General features: G+C 38.7%; 1 protein-coding gene across 2 annotated transcripts in view; it reads left to right on the top strand.

The window, feature by feature from the left end:
• Positions 1 to 22737, top strand: part of TYRO3 (TYRO3 protein tyrosine kinase) — a 94728-nt gene that overhangs the window by 21499 nt on the left and 50492 nt on the right. For both annotated transcript variants that reach the window (XM_060760782.2, XM_060760778.2), the window contains exons 3-4: positions 8252 to 8352; positions 19080 to 19250. In XM_060760782.2, the coding sequence (XP_060616765.2) occupies positions 8252 to 8352; positions 19080 to 19250 (272 nt within the window). The remainder of the gene's footprint in view (positions 1 to 8251; positions 8353 to 19079; positions 19251 to 22737) is intronic.

Below are 22737 nucleotides of genomic sequence, written 5' to 3'. Positions count from 1 at the left end.
TTGGGAGGGCACCTCAATAAACTTCTCATGCTCTGATGAATTCCTACATAGGCAAACGTAAAATGGTTTTTGACTGTTTCTTAAAGTAGTGCTTTTCCTGCATGACAGGAGGTTGAACTAAATGGCCTATGTGGTCTCTTCCAATTCTGTTATTCTATTATTATGTTATCTGAACTGAAATCAACAAGGGTCTATATCTAGAGTCAACGACATAAGTGGAATATATTTTGAAAATAATTGTGATGCATTTACAAGGTTGCTTCTGGTGTGAGAGAAATGGCTGTCTGCAAGGATGTTACCCAGGGGACACCCGGTTGTTTGATGTTTTACCATTCTTGTGGGAGGCTTCTCTCATGGGTCATCATGGGGAGCTGGAACTGACAAGAGGGAGCTCAACCCGCTCTGCCTGAATTCGAATTGCTGACCTGCCGGTCAGCAGCCATACTGGCACAAGGGCTTAACCCATTGCGCTACTGGAGGATCCTTGCAGTTTCTCAGGTTGCTCCTGACATGAAAAAAAAAGTACAAGGTGCCATAAAAGTAAACCAAATAAATAATTTTCTGATCTGAGAATTATGTTTCCTACATGATAAACTTGGATGTAGCATAAGGGATCATTTCAAATTAATGGGCAAAGTGACCTGAAGCCACAAAAGCTTCACAAGATGATTTGTCACAAAAAGTGCAAAATTCCTACCCCCATATTTATTTATTTATGTCTCATATTTGTATTTTTTAATATTTTTTAAAGTGAAAAACAGGAACAATAAAATAACTGAGCCAACAATGCGATGTGGCGGCAAAAAAAGCCAATGGGATTTTGGCCTGCATCAATAGGAGCATAGTGTCTAGATCTAGGGAAGTAATGCTACCCCTCTATTCTGTTTTGGTTAGACCACATCTGGAATATTGTGTCCAATTCTGGGCACCACAATTCAAGAGAGATATTGACAAGCTGGAATGTGTCCAGAGGAGAGCGACTAAAATGATAAAAAGTCTGGAGAACAAGCCCTATGAGGAGCGGCTTAAGGAGCTGGGCATGTTTAGCCTGAAGAAGAGAAGGCTGAGAGGGGATATGATAGCCATGTATAAATATGTGAGAGGAAGCCACAGGGAGGAGGGAGCAAGCTTGTTTTCTGCTTCCCTGGAGACTAGGACACGGAACAATGGCTTCAAACTACAAGAGAGAAGATTCCATCTGAACATGAGGAAGAACTTCCTGACTGTGAGAGCTGTTCAGCAGTGGAACTCTCTGCCCCGGAGTGTGGTGGAGGCTCCTTCTTTGGAAGCTTTTAAACAGAGGCTGGATGGCCATCTGTCAGGGGTGATTTGAATGTAATATTCCTGCTTCTTGGCAGGGGGTTGGACTGGATGGCCCAGGAGGTCTCTTCCAACTCTTTGATTCTATGATTCTATGAACTGACATGATTAATATGCAATGCATATTTGATACAAAACATTCAGGTCTTCTGTACAACAGCTTTTGCTAAATTGGCTGCTGAATCAATCAACCTAATATTTTATCACACCTAGTTGGCATGATTAGCACAAGTAACTCAAGGGAGTATTCAGACCTTTAATTCCTCGGTGTGATTCTATAAGACCAGGGTTAAGCAGAATTGGCAACGTGCATTGCAGTCACCACTACTGTTTTCTGTTTGCTGTTTCTGTCATTCTTATTCAGGAGATTTTCTTCTTCCAATCCTCTCAGTTTGTAATATCTTTTCTGAAGGCAAAGGAAAAAAGAAAGCTTCTTCCTGTTTGTTCAGACATGCTCTGCAGCAAAATGGGAAGGTTAGAATTAGAGATGCATTGAAACATTCCTTGCACTAATTTATTCAAAACATGTCCCTTTTTTCCTTGTCTCTGACTAAAAAGAGATGCCCTAATTAAAATCAGACTTCTGAGGGCAGATTTGAATCCTGTTGGGAGGGAAGAATGTGTCATACAAACCAAACCTTAGTCATCCCCCACAAGAGAGACGTTCCAGAATATTTACTCCATCATTTAGAACAAGCCAAGCGTGCTGCACTTGGACTGATCAATATAAGGCGCCATCTTCAAGGGTAGTTTTTCCTTGGGATATGTACTTTATGATGTGTATGGGGAAGGGGTACTGTTTTTCCTTGGTACTGTTTGTGAGTACAGTGGCTGCAAAACCAATTGCCAGATGTATACAAGGATTCTCTGTTCTTAAACACCCCTCCCTTGAGGCCTTTTGAGTTAATAGTTTCTTGAGAATCTTGGATTTCCAGCAAAAAAATCAATTTGTGCTTCTGTAACTGTTTGCATTGGAGAAAAATAATACATTACTGCATCATAACCAGTGGGTATGGTGTAATGCAACACGATAGATAGTAGATAGATAGATAGATAGATAGATAGATAGATAGATAGATAGATAGACCTGGTAACACTTCCACCCGGAGTCTGAATCATGCTTGCTTCCATTGGTTATACCGCTGTGATCTGACACAGTTAGAAATCGATAGGTTCTGACTTTGTCTTGCATCTGCTACTATATGGAGCTGTGCAGTGTTTCTCAGCCTTATAAATACCTGCTTTTCTTATAACTTACACATTATTATAACAATACTTTTCAATTAATACCAAAACACCTCTCCCAATGATAAATCCATTTTTGTGTGGATATGTTTTGGACGTGTGTGCATTTTCTCTTTAATTACAAAAGGAAAGTTCATTAGAAGCCTTGCTAAGTTTACACTATGCTGAGTCAGGTCAAAGAAGATATTAAACACTTGAGTCATCAGTTTTATGAGGGAATGTTTTCTCCACCCTTTTAAGTTGCTTCAAATGAACACATTTGCTTTCGTTGCATGTTTTCAGACTCTCTAGGTTGGGGTCTGACAATCTCCAATATGAGAATGAATAGATTGTTAGATAACTTTCTGACATTCTTCAAGCAGGAACTGCATGATACTTGGTTTATTAATTTGCATGAACACATACTTCTACTATTTTTCTCAGCTTCTTTGAGAAGAGCAGTGCATCTTTTATCCTCCATCCTGCAGTGATGCAATGGGTTAACCCAGGCATGGGCAAACTTTGGCTCTCCAGGTGCTTTGGACTTCAACTCCCACAATTCCTAACAGCTGATAGACTGTTAGGAATTGTAGGAGTTGAAGTCCCAAACACCTGGAGGGCTAAAGTTTTCCCATTCTTGGGTTAAACCCTTGTGCCGGCAGGATTGCTGACCGAAAGGTCGGTAGTTCAAATTCAGGGAGCGGGGTTAGCTCCCATCTGTCAGCTCCAGCTTCTCATGCGGGAACATGTGAGAAGCCTCCCACAGGATGGTAGAGCATCCAGTGTCCCCTGGGCAATGTCCTGGCAGACAGCCAATTCTCTCACACCAAAAGCAATTTGCAGTTTCCTGACATGAAAAAAAAATTCCTGCATAACATATTTTCTATCGCTATTTTGAATCGTATAACCACTTGGTTATACTGGGAGACTTTAATGGTATTATCAATTATAAAGTAGACAAGACCACTCCCTCAAATAAGAAAAAAACACAAAATACAAATACTTTACCGAGATGCTTCCTCTCCTGCCTGGAAGAATATGATCTTGAGGACGTCTGGAGGACTCTTAATGAAGATGTAAAAGACTACACATACTACTCTAACCGACATCGTGTGTGGTCCAGGATAGACATGATCTGGACCACCCGGTCAATCACATCCAAGGTAACAGAAATAAAAATACTCCCGAGGGACTACACTGACCATGGTCCAATAACGATGACAATTAATCATAGACAGGGTCCCAGAAAATGGCGCCTAGACGACAATCTACTTAAGATGGAAGAAGATATTAAAAGAAACAAGGAGAAAACGAAGGAATACTTCCAGATCAACAACAAAGAAGATATAAAGACTCAGACGGTGTGGGATGCATACAAAGCGGTTCTGCGAGGTCACCTAATTCAACAAAAATCAATTCGTAATAAACTCAAAAGGCTTCAAAAAATCCAGATAGAAAAACGGATATGCAAAGCAGAAAAAGATCTTAAAGATAATGCAGGCAACCAGATAATGAAAGAAAAACTGGAACTACTGAAAAAAGAAAAACCTCGATTGGACTCGGAAAGGACAGCGAAACAATTAAAGTTTATAAGGCAACGAGAGTTCGAAAATGGCAACAAAATAGGGAAACTCCTGGCCTGGAAAATTAGGAAAAAGATACAACAGCAACGAATATCCAAGATCAAAATAAAAAATAAAATATTGATAAAAGATGCCGAAATAGTAGAAACATTCCAAGCCTTCTTCCAAGATATATATAAGAGGAATGAAGTAAACGAAGAAGAGATAGTTAATTATATAAGTAATCAAAAACTAGAGAAGATATCAGAAGAACAAAGATATGAGCTAAATAAAGAAATAACTAAGGAAGAAATTAAAAAATCAATTAAAGACCTTCAAAATAACAGAGCCCCTGGTCCGGATTGATATACGGCGTGTTTCTATAAAGCAATGGAAGATGACATCGTGGACATCTTAGGAAAAGTGATGAATGAAGCATTACAAAAAGGCATAATCCCAGAGTCCTGGAAATCGGCGGAAATCACCTTAATTCATAAGGAAGGGACGAACAAAGAGGATATAAAGAACTATCGACCAATTTCTTTGTTAAATAATGATTACAAAATATTTGCCAATATATTAGCAAACAGACTTAAAACCTTCCTTATGAAATGGATAGGGGAAGACCAAAATGGCTTCCTGCCTAATAGAAACATCAAGGACAATGTCAGAATCATCCTGGACACATTAGAATACTATGAAACCAATCATCAGAAGGAAATGACATTGCTTGCCATAGACGCTGAGAAAGCGTTCGATAACATCAATTGGTGCTTCTTCAAGACGCTTTTCCAGGAAATGGACCTTGGCTTCCAATTTAGAAACGCGATAGATGCCATTTACAAAGAACAGAGAGCCAAACTAATAATTAATGGTCTATATTCGGATGAACTTCAAATTGAGAAGGGCACTAGACAGGGATGCCCTCTCTCCCCCCTAATTTTCATCTTCGCCCTGGAGATTTTATTGAGGGAAATAAGGGCAGACAAAAACCTATGTGGATTAAGAATTGATAAACAAGAGCTCAAGGTAAGAGCCTTCGCAGATGACATCATTTGCGTAGTGGAAAACCCAAGGACAAATATAACCAAATGGTTGGAGAAAATCGAGAAATACGGAAAGGTGGCGGGGTTTAGGCTGAACAAGGAAAAAACAATATTGTTATCAAAAAATATGACTAAAACTAACCAAGAGAAATTAGAAGAACTTACGGGTATTAAAATATCAAACAAGATCAAATATCTGGGAATGTGGGTAGCCCAAAGGAATCTACATCTACTTAAAAATAACTATACAGTAAAGTGGCGAGAAATTAAGAAGGAACTGGAGAAATGGAGTAAATTAAACTTATCGCTCTTGGGCAGAATAGCGGCCATTAAAATGAATGTCCTTCCGAAATTGCTATATCTTTTCCAGAACCTACCAATCATCCAAAATAATAAGGTATTCAAAGAATGGGACAGAGAGATTTTGAAATTCATCTGGAAACACAAAAGGCCAAGAATAAAATATACACTTATGACTATGCAAATCAACAAAGGAGGCTTTGGTCTACCGAATCTACGTCTGTACCATGATGCGTGCACCCTGTCCTGGGTACGGGATTGGTCAAGATTTTCCAACATTAAAACCCTGACCATAGAGGGCTTCGATCTTCGCAAAGGGTGGCACTCGTATCTTTGGTATGGGGGAGGGAAAACCGAAAGTAACTTCGGGAACCACTTCGTTAGATCGGCGCTCCTGAAGGTGTGGAATAAATACAAGGGACATTATTTCCACAAAACACCGCTATGGATCTCCCCCCTGGAGGCTAAGCAACGCAGACTGTTAGGGTGGACCTACTGGCCGTCCTACAAAGATATCTTGCATAAAAATAATGGTGTCATTGAATTAAGGTCACAGGAAGACATAGCTAAGGACTTTAGCAACGTTTCGTGGTACCAGTATGCCCAAATTAAAGAAAGTTACAAAGAAGACAAGAAAATAGGTTTTGGTGATGAAAACGACCTATGGGGAAGGATTCTGAAGAAGGACAGGAAAGTAGTAACATCTATATATCAGAACTTATTGGGATGGGCTACTGAAACTGAGGCAGTTAAACATTCTATGATTTTGTGGGCCAAAAATATAGGAAAACCTCTCCTCTTAAAGGAATGGGAAATAATTTGGATGAAACGATTAAAGTATACCTATTCATCGGATATGAAAGAGAACTGGCTAAAAATGCTGCATCGCTGGTATCTCTCACCTCAGATGATAGCTAAAATGTATAGGAATACGGACAACAGATGTTGGAAATGTAAAGTGAGGGAGGGATCCTTTTACCATCTTTGGTGCCTATGCCCAAAAGCGAAAGAATATTGGAGGTCTATCCATAACGAGTGTAGGAAAATCCTAAAATTAGAAATTCCAATGCTCCCAGAACTATATTTATTAGGAATGTTTGATAAAAAGCTGTTCCCCAATAACAACATGGAAAAACTATTTATTTTCTTTACTACAGCCGCTAGAATGATATATGCTAAAATGTGGAAGCAAGAATTGACACCAACTATGATCCAGTGGCTAGGAAAGCTGATAGAAATTCAAGAGATGGATGAACTGACCTTTTGGTTAAGACAAAACACTGGAAAAGGCTTTGAAATGACAGACTGGAGTTTGCTTAAAAATTACATCGAGAATGAAAGATATGGGAATACCGGGTCGGACTAAGGCCGCTCTATGAGAGGATGTAGCAAATGTACTAATGTTTAAAACAAATGTAATATTAAAAATAGGAATCGCACTTTAAGGAATGCAAATTTAGAATACTAAGAAAAGGAAATAAGGTTTTAAGAAATAATATGTATTGTTACAAAAAAGTTAGTATAAAACCATTTTAAGAAATGAGGAGAGAAAGGCGGTAATAACTTTATTTATTGTATAAATCGTCTCCCATGCGGGAGAACTAACCATTGTAAATGATTGGTGAGGGGAAGTCGGTTTTATAGGGGGGGAGGGGGGATCCAAGGGGCACCGTATGTACGTTTGTTGGCTAGATATGTATGTGTTCCACACCTAGGTGTAACTCGCTGTACCTCTAGGCGTACTCATTACTAGGTTGTATTCGTAGTTCTGTTTCGTCCTTGTCACGTCATTGTTTCACTGTTCTCCTCTATTTATTGTAAGCGCAAAACCAATAAAAATTATTTAAAAAAAACATATTTTCTATCGCTTACATAGTGCCATGTCATTTGCAATGACTGCCTGATATCTTCCACTAAATAAATCCCCTATGTTTCTGCATCCTAGTCCTATAATCATTTTAGCTGAAAGGATCTCAAAATATGGCTTTTACTTTATTGCCATATACAAGTGAAAAGTGACAACCATGGGGTCACATTATCAAGTGTCACAATAAATACTAGGAAACAGTCACTTTCATTATATGAAAAGCTATATCCTTACAGCCATGCATTAAAAATAATGATCTCTCTCTTTCTTTCATACACACAGGCTGCTAGGTCACAGTAACATAGTCTTAGACAGAAAATAATCAAGGCAGGCACATGCCTTTCTTTAGGACCAAGGAGAACTGCTGCTCATCAAAACAAAGTAGTGAGTCAGATTTTGTAGTTTTTTTTAAAGAGACAGGCAAGGACACGATAATAAAATAATACATGTAATGCACAAAATCAACCTAAAGCAAACTGAATTGCTCAAGTAAATAAACAAGGTTTTTCTGGGTACTAAAAGAAGAGCAATACTTATAGTAGATGAATTTCCTTAGGGCCTTTGCAGCTGAAAACCCAACACCTAGGATGCCCATTTTTGTTGAATACTGTGTTTGTGATAAAAGGGGGCATCTGAAAAATGGCTTATAGGCAGCTTGATAAGGGAAGAAGCACTCCTTTAGGTATAAAATGATCTAGTACTAATAGTATAGGATAGCTTTGTGTGTCAGTATGGCTGTCTTCAAAATACAGTGCATATATGAATGTTGACAAGGAAAATGTGTCAGAGTGGCTCTTCCATTTCAGGAATAGTTCAAAGTGATGGTACATTTGTTGATCATGGCATAATTTTGGGTTGCTTTGTGATAGCTGCTATTTGTGTACAATATTTTATAAAATATCATAATTCCCTGTCCTCTTTGAATTCTTTAGCTTGAAGTCTGTAGACCGGACAGATTCTGGGAAATATTGGTGCCAAATTGAGACCAATGGTAAGAAGGAGGAATCTCAGCAAGTGTGGCTCATTGTGGAAGGTAAGAAGACATTCCTTTACCTCTTGTCAATTTCATGTAGAAAAAGTGACAGGTGAAGAAATGACTGATTTTGGCTCACTGCCAATTTGTGTGCAGCTGTGTCCAAACAATGATGCTGTCACAGTGTGCCAGAAGAGAATGGTAGCTGAAGCAAGGACCTGTTGCGTTGTCTTTAATTATAAAGAATATGAAACTACTGTGCTACATTTCTTGACTTGTGTTTGAAAATATTCATGGAAAATTGCTAAAATATGCCTGCTAGCATGTCTCTTTGTAATGTCAGAATGATTGGTACGATGTCAGGCATATTAACTATGGAGAAGGTCCAGAGAGATTTCCAAAATATGCATTCTGACAGAATAAAGACCTTCATCTTCCGTTTTGTATTTTACTGCATACACACAATTTCATAACACAAATAGGGGGATACAGTGTTACAATAAAATAATATTTGGAACCCTCTGACAGGGGGGCTCAAAACTGCTTATACTTATTGGTTGGATAGCTATTTGATCAAGCAAAAAAGAAGGCAGGATAATAGAAAGATGGAATCAGAGGCAGGCTAAAATCCAGGTCTAGTGTGACTAGAATAAAAAGCAGAGGCTGAAATCTATTCAAAAGGTGTGGTGAAAATTATGTAATTTATGTGATAAGATGTTCAGACTTAGTGGGGGGTCTTAGAATCATCACTTTATTTAAAGACTGGAGTATTTCCACTGAGTTTTGAAAACAGTTACCCATACTAACCTTTTTGAAGTCCTACAGTCCACTATCAGCAGTCAGGTTAGTATGAGGAAGAACTTCCTAACTGTGAGAGCTGTTCAGCAGTGGAACTCTCTGCCACAGAGTATGGCGGAGGCTCCTACTTTATCGATGGCATTGAATTGTTGCCAACACTATGAACCACCCTGAGTCCCCTTCGGAGTTGAGAAGGGTGGAATACAAATATCGCAAATAAATAAATAAATAAATAAATAAATAAATAAATATTTGGAGACTTTTAAACAGAGGCTGGATGGCCATCTGTGGGGATGCTTTGAATATGATTTTCTGCTTCTTGGCGTGGGGTTGGACTGGATGGCCCAAGAGGTCTCTTCCAACTCTATGATTCTTTTTGAATCTAGAAGGCATCTATTATATACAGAACCAGATCTGAGTGGTGCAGGGTCCTGATGACTAGAGTTGTGGGAGCTTACCACTACAAGCTCAAAATCTTCCCTTATAAGAGAATTATTGTTTGATGGGTGCAGATATCTTTTTCATATATTCATTGTTTAGATTTTCAAATAATCTTGATTCCAATGTTGGGAAGAACCACGTACAATTTTCTGTTGTGTGACTTCAAGTCATTTCCTGCGTATGGCGACAGGTGAAACTGTCATGGGGACTTCTTGGCAAGATTTGTTCAGAGGGGATTTGCCTTTGCCTTCCTCTGAGGCTAAGAGAGTGTGACCTTACCAAGATCACCCAGTGGATCTCCATGATTGAGTGAGGATTTAAACCCTGGTTTCTAGAGTCCAACACTGAAACTTCTACAACATGCTGCACCTGAATTTCCCTACTTACCTATGTATCAGGATTTAAACATGAGTTCATCTTAAAGCACTTTAGAAAAAGACTTGTGATTTTATTTCCCAGCTTTACTTAGACCGTTCCCTGTTATTTTACACCTACTGCTTGCCTAAATCTGGAGGACATGCAAAATATCACTCTGGCCAAATAGCAATGTGACTCTGTCGTGCACAGCTACGCAATTTTGAGTAGGTGGCTGGTTTCTTGGAGCTTGCAGTGGTTGGTTTTCTTTGGTGTATAATTATAGCAGCTCTCCTAAAGCTCACCATGCTGGACCTGGACTGTATCTGGAAGAGATTCTGCAGTTGCAGCAAGGTTACATTGCTGATGCAGTAGGCAGGACTGTTGTCTGACTCACAGATGAATCAGTGTCCCAGCATGGGCTCAGGTTCTGCGCTGCTTCAGATATTTGTCTTTTTGCAAGAAGAGCCTTAATCTTTCCTATTCGTTAAGAGATTTCAGTGTGTGTGTGTGTGTGTGTGTGTGTGTGTGTTTTGCAATTGCGGTTGGTGCCCAGAAATAATATATGTGGGATGTGTGGATGCTCTCAGCTACACTGGAGAGAAAGGAGCTTATGGCACATCCAGAAGCTTATGGCATATCCCTGAGCTATAGTGTGAACCCAGGTTCTCTTTTATCTTTAATCTGTCAAAAGAAGGAGGTGTGTGGGAGAAGGAAGCAATTTTGAAGAACGGGAGATAATTGGAGGAGATCTAAGGCAAATATATGTCTGTGTTTATATGGATATATATCACCAAACATATATCATCTCTTAGTGCCCGTTAAGTACATCAGAACACATATACAATACAGATTCCCTCATATGGGTCTCCTTACTTTATAGCAAAGCTTCTCTCATCCTGCCCTTTATCTGGGTTGCATTCCTTCTGCATAAATAGTCCTCCACAAAGATCAGAGATTGAGAGGAAGCTTTTGTTGAAGCCATTATGTGTTCTTTTCAGCTGTTCTTCATCTCTAGTGTACCTGAATGGGGAAAAAAACAGCTGCATGAACAGAAGAATATTGGATGTAGGTCTGCACTTTGTCTAGAAGAGACTAGGGTTTGAAAATTTCCAACTAAAGCGTTTTTATTTTAATCAAGGGTCAATGAGGTGCTGTCTATTCAATCCAATTGTCTATGGGGAGAGATTTAAGGCCGAGTTATGAAGGGCATGCTAGATGAGCTTCTGAAGGACATGCAAAGTGAGAGGTAAAACATCCATCCCTAGGCAATAGAATCTCTTAAAAGGTAGAGAATGGAAAAGGCATCAATAATAATTGTAAATGATTCAATTTGTGTCTAGTGTTGAGGAAACGTAATATGAATGTTGCACTTCAGACTGAATTCAAAATGATGAGTGATTTCTTCACGTAGCTTGCTTGTCCATCTCTGAGCTAATTAGTACAGTGTTTTTGAAGCAAAAGAAGTAATTAATTTTTTTTCTTTGTCAGGTTACTTATATTTATTTATTTCAAACATTTGTACCCTGTCCTTCTCACCCCAGCGGGGGGGGGGGGGGAGAGATGGGGGTCACAGGCAGCTTCACAACAAGCACTCATTCGGGTGTGACTTACTACTACTTAGGCAATCCCTTGTTGTCCGAGTAAGATGGACAAACTTCCATTATTTCATTTCTGATTCTTCAGCTTACCTGGAATGCCACATATATAGTTTGCCCTACTATTATCTTGGCGTGCTTAGTATTAAAACACTTTGGATATAGTTTATTAAGTGAATTATACAGCCTCTGCTTTCATCATCCAAAATCTAAAGATACAGCTTTTACCTTGAAAAAGAAAAAGCTTACCTAATTTAGTGCCAACACTGGTAGAGAGCTATTGGATTTGGCATTGTGAGATGCTTCTTGTTTAGAACTGAAAACAATGAGCTGTTATTTAAAGTTGTTTTTCAATGTTGAAACATGATTATGTCTTAGATAAACCTGCTGTTACCTGATATCTGGGAAAATAGCACCACGATTGCTAAACCAGAGCAGAAAACAGCCAGGGAAAGCTCAGTCAGCAGGCCATCTTCTTGCTGCCAGACTTCTCATTTAATTTAAAAATGCATGAATCGGTTGCATGTTTCTGCTGTGGAAGTTACTATGCTATTCTCCCAGGTATCAGACTACATATGTATATTACATATGCACGAAGCCTGAGATAGTCTGTCTTATCGAAGACTACATAAGACCACTAATGAATCTAAGGCCACACCTGGTGAATTTTTAGCTGTAGAGTTAATTGAACCACATAACTCACATAATTACCCCCCACTCTCTCTCCCTCTCACAGACTCAAATGGCAGAAAAATGAAATTTGCTTGATGACAAAAACATTTGCTTATAAGCTGATGGTGATTTCACTATTCATTTCTATTCACAGTATTAAGGAGAAATTATTAATTACTGTATTAAAGTATTAAAGAGCTTGAGGATAACAATGTTCTTGTAGCAACTCTTAATAAATAAGTGGTTCATATGGTAGACCAGTGGTTCTCAACCTGGGGTCCCCAGGTGTTTTCACATTCAACCCCCAGAAATCCTAACAGCTGGTAAACTGGCTGGGATTTCTGGGAGTTGTAGGCCAAAAACATCTGGGTACCCCAGGTTGAGAACCACTGTGGTAGAGTCTCCTTCTGTTGGAGGATTTTAAACAGAAGCTGGATGGCCATCTGTTGGGGGTTCTTTAAATGTGATTTTCCAGTTTCTTGGCAGGGGTTTGGACTGGATGGCCCATGAGGACTTTTCCAACTATATGATAATTTTATTTCCTTTGATTTAAATAGCTAACTTGAAGAGTTTGTAACATATAACACATGAAAGGGGAATTGTCAGATACTGTATAGTTAATAGAACAGACTTTTCAATTATCTCTTCCTCTGAGGCTCTACAGATCAGACATGTTTATTTGGAGTCACTTATTTAACTTTGATGTCAATATCAAGTGACACTTAGCTTTCTGTGTTCAAATATTAGTAGAATTAAATCTGACCATACTGCAGTTTCTGTTTAAAAAAAAATTCTGGCAAGGCATTGTATTCATCTTTATTTTAGAGATAGACACTTTGTATCTTTTTCTACATATTTTACCCAACACATGGTTATTTTAATATGGAATACATTGGGGTGGGCCTGAAATTAGTGCTGGATTATTTATCATGTCAGAATATAGATATAATGCATAAAAAACCCACAACAAAGTTAAAAACTTGGCATTGTACTAAATTTCCTTTGATCAGAAGCTGGCCACTTGGAGTGCCTCTGGTGTTGCTGCAAGAAGGTCCTCCATTGTGCATGTGGCAGGGCTCAGACTGCATTGTAGTAAGTGGTCTGTGGTTTGCTCTTCTCCACATTTGCATGTCGTGGACACTGCTTTGTAGCCCCATTTTTTAAGATTGGCTCTGCATTTCATGGTACCAGAGCACAGTCTGTTCAGCGCCGTCCAAGTCGCCCAGTTATTTGTGTGCCTAGGGGGGATTTTCTCATCGAGTATCAGGCACTGACTGAGGTTCCGGGTTTTTGCCTGGCACTTTTGGACTCTCACTTGATGAGGTGTGACTGCAAGTATCTCTGCAGATATTAAAATGCTATTTCTTGATTTAAGGTGTTTGCTTGCTGGCTGATACTCAAATGGAGGATGGGCCAGAAATGCCAATGCTTTGTTCTTTTCATTACTGGCTGTTACTTCCCTATGGCTGTCAGGTGGTGCAATATCAGCTAAACAATACAATTTCTTCAGTGGTGTAGGGCATAGACATCCATTAGCCCTGGAGAAGGGTAGGGAACATGGGGCTCAGGCACTATTGAATGCAGATGAGATTGCCACCATCCTTCACCAACCCCTGGGCGGACTGGGGCTCGTGGGAGGTGTACTCCATTATCTGGAGAGCTGCCAGTTGCTTGTCCCTGGGTATAAATGAATGGCTTGCTTGCTCTAGTGGCATCAAAGTAGCTAGTTCACAATGTTTTGGGACTGATTCTGTGCATTTGAGAAGAACCTATATCTATTCATAAAAAATTAATTCATTAAGGATGGCAGTAGTGATACATTTGTAAGATAGTACTTGTAATTTTTTAAAATCTAGTTACTAAAGCTATTAAAACCAGGTCAGTAAATCTTCAAAAGGTACAAATACAAATTAACATTAATTGTGCATCTTTACTCCAATGGTTAATGCTGATATTCTTTAACTGTTAATTACTTTAAAGTTAATTAATGAATTAGTGGGGGAAATTTAACTTGTAGGGCATTATTTCTAAGCTGTGTAGGGGAACAGGAATACCTGTCTCACTATCACCATCACTCTGACAAAAAATGTACAAATATCAAATACCGCTGGATTGACCTCCATGAAAATCTGTGTTTTGCAAGTTCTGGCATATCTTCTTCCAGTTTTGAAGCATGGAAGATCGGATTTTCACAAGGTTTCCACAATTGAAGTGATCACAGTGGAAAAGTGTGTAAAATATTGAATCTAGATTTCAAATTTAGATTTTTAGGTGCGACACTCCTGTTTAAACTTGTATTGAAAGATGCTTTGAGTCTCATTTGGGAGGGAGCTGGGATATTGTTAAACAAATAATTAACAAAGGCAGATATTAAATTAGTAAATAAAGATTTAAATGAAACCATTTATACATTTCATCCCCAGCAGTCTGATAATACTTTGTAGAACAACTCATCATTCAAGAATTGGTTAAGTAGAGCCACTATATTTTGAACAATCAGAGGATTTGCGTTTTGATCTACAATTTCCAGAATCCCAACCAGTATGTACAAAAATGAGGCATCTTCATAAAGTCAAGTTGCCGTATTCTACACTAGATACAGTTTACATACATTTTTCAAGAGCAGCCCTAAGTAGAAAACAACAAGTGGTGGAGGCACAATTAAGGGGTTGCTTTACAGTGAGATACTGCACTGAGCAAGGCATTGAACTCAATAACCCATCCTTTGATTCTGTGACAACACTTAAATTGACTACATCAAGGTGAGCAAGGCTGGGGGCCAGTTTCTCCAGTCTCCAATGCAAGTGGAGGCTTCACATACCCACAATAATAATAATAATAATAATCATCATCATCATCTTTATTTATACCCTGCCACCATCTCCCCGAAGGGACTCGGGGTAGCTAACAAGAAGCCAAGCCCAAGAATTATAATAAGGCAAAATAAAATACATACAACAGACAATAACATCAAATAAAATACTAAATAATAACAAGTAATACAATAAAATAACATAATAACATAATAACACAAAATATAAAATGAAAGAATTAAGCAAAGCAAGCTGGGCCAAATGCAAAGGATAAAATTATGAAACCCCTGAGTGAGATAGATAAATAGAATGATGTGTCTAGTGGAAGACTCAGGTGGGATAAACAATGAGGTTAATCTTCACTGAGGGATGAGATAAAGTGCATCAGAAGGAGAAATTTGTACTGGGACGGGCATGGTATGGGGATTGGTTATTCATTCCTCAAAAGCACACTGGAAAAGCCAAGTTTTTAAACTTTTCTTAAAGGCTTCCAGGGTGGAAGCTTGCCTAATCTCCCTGGGGAGCAAGTTCCAGAGCCAAGGAGCCACCATGGAGAAGACCCTCTCCCTCATCCCCACAGAGGTGGGAGTGAGAGAAGGGCCTCCCCCAAAGATCAAAGGGATCTCGCAGGGGGATCATTTCACCACAATTTGGCAATGCAACAGTCACCAAAAGGAAGAACAAAATGTCCTTTCAAACAAGACATGCAGGGAATTTGTGCGTGTTTTGATAAGGAGTTGGAGTACCAGTAGTACAATTCTGCTTTAAAGCAAGACACATCTTCCCTGTGGAGTTTATTTCAGAATAAAAAGGCGAGTTTACCTTTGATGCAGCCAGACAAATAAATTGCAGCAGTGAGCAGTGCAACATGAGCTGTACAAAAGGGGGATGTGCATCCTTAATGTTGCCTGTCTTGAAATATATGGTGAAATACAGATGTGTGCACTGAAACCATTACTCAGAGGATAGGGAACTTGAAAGCAAGGACAGGTCTTCCTGCTTAGAAAGGGCTCAGGACTAGCCTTAATTTCATTTCCTTGTGATGTCACTGTGCAAATATCACTATGAGACACAATCCACCCCAAATTAAGCACTTTTAAGCTTTTATAATTTTAAGGTTAGGAATGTGCTGCATGTTTCCCCACATAAAAATGTTTGGTTTTGGCTATGCCCATAGTTGTTATCTTGAACACAAATTGGTAGATGGAATTCAGAATCCCTTTCAAAACACAGTGAGAGTGATACAAGGCTGTATGTGATGTATTGGGTAGAATACAAGACTCAGTTGAGAATAAAATCCTAAAATTTCATATTCAGTACCAACTTTAAAAAGTACAAGAGAACGTCATGTTAAAGGGAATGAGCACCACATCCAAAAGTCATCAGGGTAAACACATGGGTAAAAGGTCTTAAAGCATAAAGAACTCTAGTTTGTTTTTGTAGTGCAATTTATAGTGTTACTTAAAAAATACTTACATGTACAAGTGTAGTTTATTTTTATGTTACACACTTAAAATTTAATTGTTGTAAAACATGATGGTGTACACATTGCAAATTTATTTATAGATATGTATATCACCAGATAGTAAAGCCTTCGACAATACATTTATTTATTTTATTTATTATACCCCACCCTTCTCACTTCGAAGGGGACTCAGGAGACATATGACATATAGTAACATTTTTCTATGTTTTTCAAGCTCTAGGTATGGAATAATTCCTTGCCTCCACCCTGATCATTTAAAAAAAAAAACACAACAAAACCCTGTTGCTACCACAGCATGTAGCAAAAGTCCTCTTTCCCACAGATTTTACAAAAGTAATTAGGACAAGCATTCCTTCTCTATTCTTTCATTGTTGATTTAATTATTTTTATGGTTAGTGTTTTGAATGCATTTTTAATACACAGCTAAAGCCCCAAGGTGAAAGTTTCCAAAAAGTATGTAGTAATTGTCCCATTTCATATTAACAGCTACTGTCTTCAAGAGTTACACATCTTGTTTTTGGAAACATTTCTTAGGAACTATGACAGGGATATTAGGATCCATGCCACTGATTGTCCTGAATTAATTTCAGTATCTCGCCAAGCCGTTGCTAGAGAGGAAGTACTGCCAAGCTTTATGTGCATATAAGTCAGGACAGTAAATCAAATAGAGATACAGGACATGCACTCTTCTGGAAGAGAGAAGTCAAACCAGTACTAAATTTGAGAGTCAACAGTACTAAATTTGAGTAGTCAGCTAGTCAATCCAAAGTCAGGGTTTCAAGGATATGAAGCAGAATTGCAGTTGTTTCCAGCACAAACCATGGGCCAGAACTGTTTTTTAAACTGGCTCCAGCCCGCTGACCTTGATTAAAGATGCTTCTCCTTTTGTTTGGCAAGAAGCCTCAGTGAACACCTCAGAGTTTAAACCCTGGACTTGGGCCATAGCACTAATGAATATATTGGTATTGCTTTTTCTCAGATCTATAGATATGTATATCACCAGATAGTAAATGCATATAAGCATTTAATCATAAGATTTATACAGTACACAGTAAAGGAATGATGTGAAACACGTTCCCCATTTTTAAACAAAAAATGTTTTTGACATTATTTATTTATTTACAGTATTTATATTTCGCCCTTCTCACCCTGAAGGGGACTCAGAGCAGATTACAATGTACATATACATGGCAAACATTCAATGCTATAGTCACACAACATATATAGGCAGACATTTATCTCAAGTGGCGTTGTTGAATTTAAAAGTCCATTAGGACCTTAGTTGGGTATTCCTATATTCCATTTCAGGGCCAAAACCTGAGATTTAAGGACAGCTGAGGGGTTGGTCTTGGTGATATCACACAGGGCAGGGCATGGTCATGTCATCAGGCACAATACATTAAACATCAAATACGGGTTGCTCAGGGCCATTCCACACTGCCATATAACCCAGGTCAGATCCACACAGTGTGGAAAGCATGCAAGCTCCCACATTTTTAGACAAAAATGAATTAATTTGATAGTGGGTTCAATGCTTATGTGTAGACTTGGGTTCCACCTACAAGATATACCATTATGCATATAGAAATATTCCAACAATCCAGACTCCATTGGCCTCTGTTGCCTTCAAGTCTATCATTTCCCCCTTTCCAAAATATTTAGTGATTATTAATAGCATTATTATGTTTATAATGATCATAATTTTGGGGATAAGAGAAGATTTCATAAAATGCCTGTTTAAAAAGGGTTGGAAGAATAATCGGTTGCTAACAGGAGCAATCCATTAACAACAGAGTTTGAATATACAGGCAGTCCCCAGGTTACAAACAAGATTTTATAGGTTTGTTCTTAAAGTTTAATTTGCATGTAAGTCAGAACAGGTACATTTTTAAAGTGTAACACCAGCCTTTTAGAACATTTTTGCATAGCATAAGCTGACATCCTTGTAACATTGGTTTTGCTGTCTGAGCTTGTTGTGGAAACAAGGATTGGTGGTAAAATTTCAGTCCAGACCCCTTTTCCCCATGGTAACTTTTTTCACGAGTAAATTTCCCTGCTGAGGAGTATATCTCTCTCACTTCCTGTTGCCTCACCCCATTCTTAAGTATGAGTTGTTTGTAAGTCAGATATTTGTAACTCAGGGAATTCCTGTACACTGAACCCGCAGAAAGCAAAGATGTAACAACTCATAAGGATAATTTTGGAACATTTCAGATTTTCACAAAAGGGACACTCAGTCTGTGTTTCTTTCAAGTCAACACTCTCATCTTGAAATTCCTCTCCTATGTACCTGAGGACCACAAAAATGGTCAGGCTCCAAGAGTCAGAGAATCCTGATCAGGAAATCTATAAAAATAAACTTTCCTGTTCCTCTGCCCTCTATTTTCCATATTATCATATTCCCCACTTTTGTAACTGAAACTTTAACTCAGCTGGCCTATGCTTTCATTCAGAGAAAAGATATAAATATACTATAGGATGAATAAGATACAGGTCTTGATATGTTTTTGAGAGCCCTGGCAACCAGCCTTCTGTACAATATGAAACGATTATAAAAGAAGTAAAATCTCCAGATGGTTGCAATGAACACTTTCCCGCTGTTAAGGTTATACTTTGTTCTTATAGGTGTTCCTTACTTCACTGTTGAGCCCGAAGATTTGTCTGTCGTCCCGAATACACCTTTTCATATGTTCTGTGCTGCTGCTGGCCCTCCTGAACCAGTTACAATTGTCTGGTGGATGGGTGATTCCAGAATAGGGCCTTCAGATGTCTCTCCCTCCACCTTAAACGTGTCAGGTAAGGCTTCCTCATACGAAACATAAAAACACCAGGAAGGCCTACTGTTAAGGAAAAGGTTGCATACTGCTGATGTTATCTGAGACTCTGTCTCAAATGTGCTATAATGCCAAAAAGTAAGCATAGCACTCAGTATACAGTCACTGAAGATAGATATATCTCTCCGGTATTTCCATGGAACTATGCGCCCTTCCACACAGCCATATAACCCAGAATATCAAGGCAGAAAATCCCACAATATCTGTTTTGAGCTGGGGTATCTGAGTCGACACTGCCATATATTCCAGTTCAAAGCAGATAATGTGGGATTTTATTCAGCTGTGTGGAAGGGGCCTCAGAAGTATCTACTGAAAAGTGTTTTTAAAATAAAAGAATACAAGAAAATGTAGTTGTAGCCTTGTTTGTGTGTAGGATGGTACTAGAGACGGGCCAAAATGTGTTTAGAACTGATGTTGCTGAGCTGCACAGCCAGCAACTAATTCTCCTTTGTAACACTGGAATTGAGTTCAGAAGAGGAGGGAGTAATTACCCTCTCTTCTGAAATCAACTCTGGTGTTACAAAGGAGAGGAAAAAGTTTTTCCGTGGAAGAATCAGGATTTGGGTTGTAGGAGGAACAAGTGGTTTCCTAGCAAAGGTTTCTGTCTGTTTGTATCCTAAACAAAATTAAAATTGGTAGCTTTGCAGACTGCCAAACAGGATTCACATATAACCAAGACTTTCCAAACTGAGGTGCACATAGCTAGAAAGCTCTGAGCAGTCTGTGCTTTATTTCATGGCTATTTTGCTCAAATTCTGAGAAGGATTAAAATTCCTTGTGCTGGAATCTGTTTCCCACATTCTCTCTCTAGTGTTCCCTTGGCTTTGCACATTGATTCGTGTATCTGAAGAGAAGAGGGTGAGCCCATGTATGCTTTTCCTGGGGATCTTTTCCTGATCAAACAAGAATATGACACATAATACTTTTTTAAAAAAAAAATAGCTGCCTTCAGCAGGAGAGTATCAAAATGCTCAGAAAATATAACAGTAAGCAGGGAAAAATGAGGTGCATCCAAAATTGTAGGAAGTCAGCTTCTTCACATTCAGAAAGTAGATTGCTTCTTTTCTGGATTTTTTTGCTTGCACTTTGAAAATACATTCAGCATTATCACAGTTTTTTGAAAAAGCAATAACAGTACCAATATTTTTATATGTTGCCAGTTAAATATATCACTCTTGTCAGAATTTAAGGTACAAGTGAAGACCTATTTCTTCTGGCAGTCCTACCCAGACCGTTTTAATATATATTCCATGGAAATATGTTTTAATATATGTATTTTACTGAGTGGTTTAAGATTATTATGTGTTCTTTTATTTATTTGTCGTGTCAGGGCAACCAGTCAATTGTATCACATTTCTAACAGAACAAAACAAACAAACAGACAAAATATAAAATTTGTGAGTTTGGTAGTTGATTAAATGTCCTTTGACCAGTAGCTGGCCACTTGGAGTGCTTCTGGCGTTGCTGCAAGAAGGTCCCTCTGAGGATGCCTGCCATAGATGTTGGCGAAATGTCAGGAGATAATGCTTCTGGAACACGGTCATACAGCCCAGAAACCTCACAGCAACCCAGTGATTTCGGCCATGAAAACCTTCAACAACTTATTATTATTCCATGAGAAAGTTTTCAAATGTATCTTGTTGTCAACTTTCTGCTCAGCTTTTTATTATCCGCTCTTTCTAACAATCTGCATATTCAATTAAAAACTACACAAACCTTTAACAGTGTATCAATACAGGCTCGGCTACAGTTTTGAATTTTAGTTTATTGTGGAGCAAGCTAAAGTCTAGACAAGGATCGTGGTAGTTGTGATTTTACAAGGTCTTTAGCCTTCACTTCCAAAGAGTGCTGGTGCCTCACCAAATTGCGTCTTCCATAATTCCATAGCATTCAACCATGGTGATGTCAAACTGCATTAATTCTACAGTATAGATACAACCAAAGTATATATTGTAGTGTTGCTTATTTGTTCATTCGCTTCCAACTCTTCGTGACCTCATGGACCAGCCCACCCCAGAGCTCCCATTCGGCCGTGGCCACCCTCAGCTCCTTCAGAGTCAAGCCAATCACTTCAAGGATACCATCCATCCAACTTGCCCTTGGTCAGCCCCTTTTCCTTTTTCCCTCCATTTTCCCTAGCATCATTGTCTTCTCTAAGCTTTCCTGTCTCATTATTATGTTGCCAAAGTACTTCATCTTTGCCTCTACTAGCCTTCCCTCCAGTGAGCAGTCGGGCTTTATTTCCTGAAGTATGGACTGGTTTGTATATATTGTATTGATTAAGTTATCTGCTCTAGTTAGAGTTATGTTTTGAAATATGAGAAAAATTTCCTAAGTTTCTTTCAGTAAACACATCCAACTTATTTTAGATAACTGTATTTTTGGTAGTTGTTTTTATCATTTTCCAAACAAAATTACAAGTGGTTACCTGGAAAAAAATACATATTCAAATTATTCCAAGTTTAGTAGGGCTGAGCCCATTTTGAAAGAACCTACCTCTTTCAGCAAACAATAGCTTTCTACTTCCTGTGAGCAGAATGTCGGTAATGCTGACTGAGGAGGAAATCACTCATTAAGCTATAGCCAGAGGCCTCTTCCCTTATCACTGTGTGCTAAAGGGCAAAGTAAACATTTTGATAAACATACTTCTTCTGGTCAAGTAGCCTTCACAATCTTATTTAATCCTATCATAAATAACTATACTAATGCCCTGGCAAATTGCTGCTTATCAGAAGCCCCACATGAGGGTTACTTGTTACCACTGCTTTGTTTGGAAGAAGGTCTGGTATTTCAAGGTTGATTAGAAGTTCCAGTATATGAAAAGATATTGCTCAGCTTGTGTTTCAAGAACACTCCAGATTCTGGACTAAGAAGCCAAATGTCTTGAGCATTTTGTTGGTGGAGCTGATAAAGTACAGTTATCCCTCCACATTTGCAGTTTTGATTTGATTTGATTTGATTATTCATGGACTTGATTAAAAATGCTCTCTATAAGAAAATCTAGACCCTCTAGTCTATAGTCACTTTCCTCTAGGCATGTTGTGAGACATAAACATTTCTAAGAAGACATCTTTCTGTGAATGTCTAGGTCAGTGGTTCTCAACCTGTGGGTCCCCAGATGTTTTGGCCTTCAACTCCTGGTAAACTGGCTGGGATTTCTGGGGGTTGTAAGCCAAGACACCTGGGGACTCACAGGTTGAACACCACTGACTTAGAAGCTATCACCTACACTTAGAAGCCCCCATATCTTAACAGGACAATGGGATAAGGAAACGTCTGGGTTCTCTGATGTGGTCTAGGTTCTCCAGTGTGATTCCATGGCCAACTTCCATCAGAGATTGATTTCACAACCCAACAAAAAATATTGTGGTGTTTTAGTTTTAGACCTGTTCCTGAGATACTTGGGGTGTCAATTCAGAAAATTGCATTGGATAGACCACATCAGCTCT

Source organism: Anolis sagrei, chromosome 1 (assembly GCF_037176765.1).
Source record: "Anolis sagrei isolate rAnoSag1 chromosome 1, rAnoSag1.mat, whole genome shotgun sequence".
Classification (NCBI taxonomy): domain Eukaryota; kingdom Metazoa; phylum Chordata; class Lepidosauria; order Squamata; family Dactyloidae; genus Anolis; species Anolis sagrei.
The sequence above is the reverse complement of the archived record's forward strand: the minus strand, read 5'-3'. Positions and strand labels throughout refer to the sequence as shown.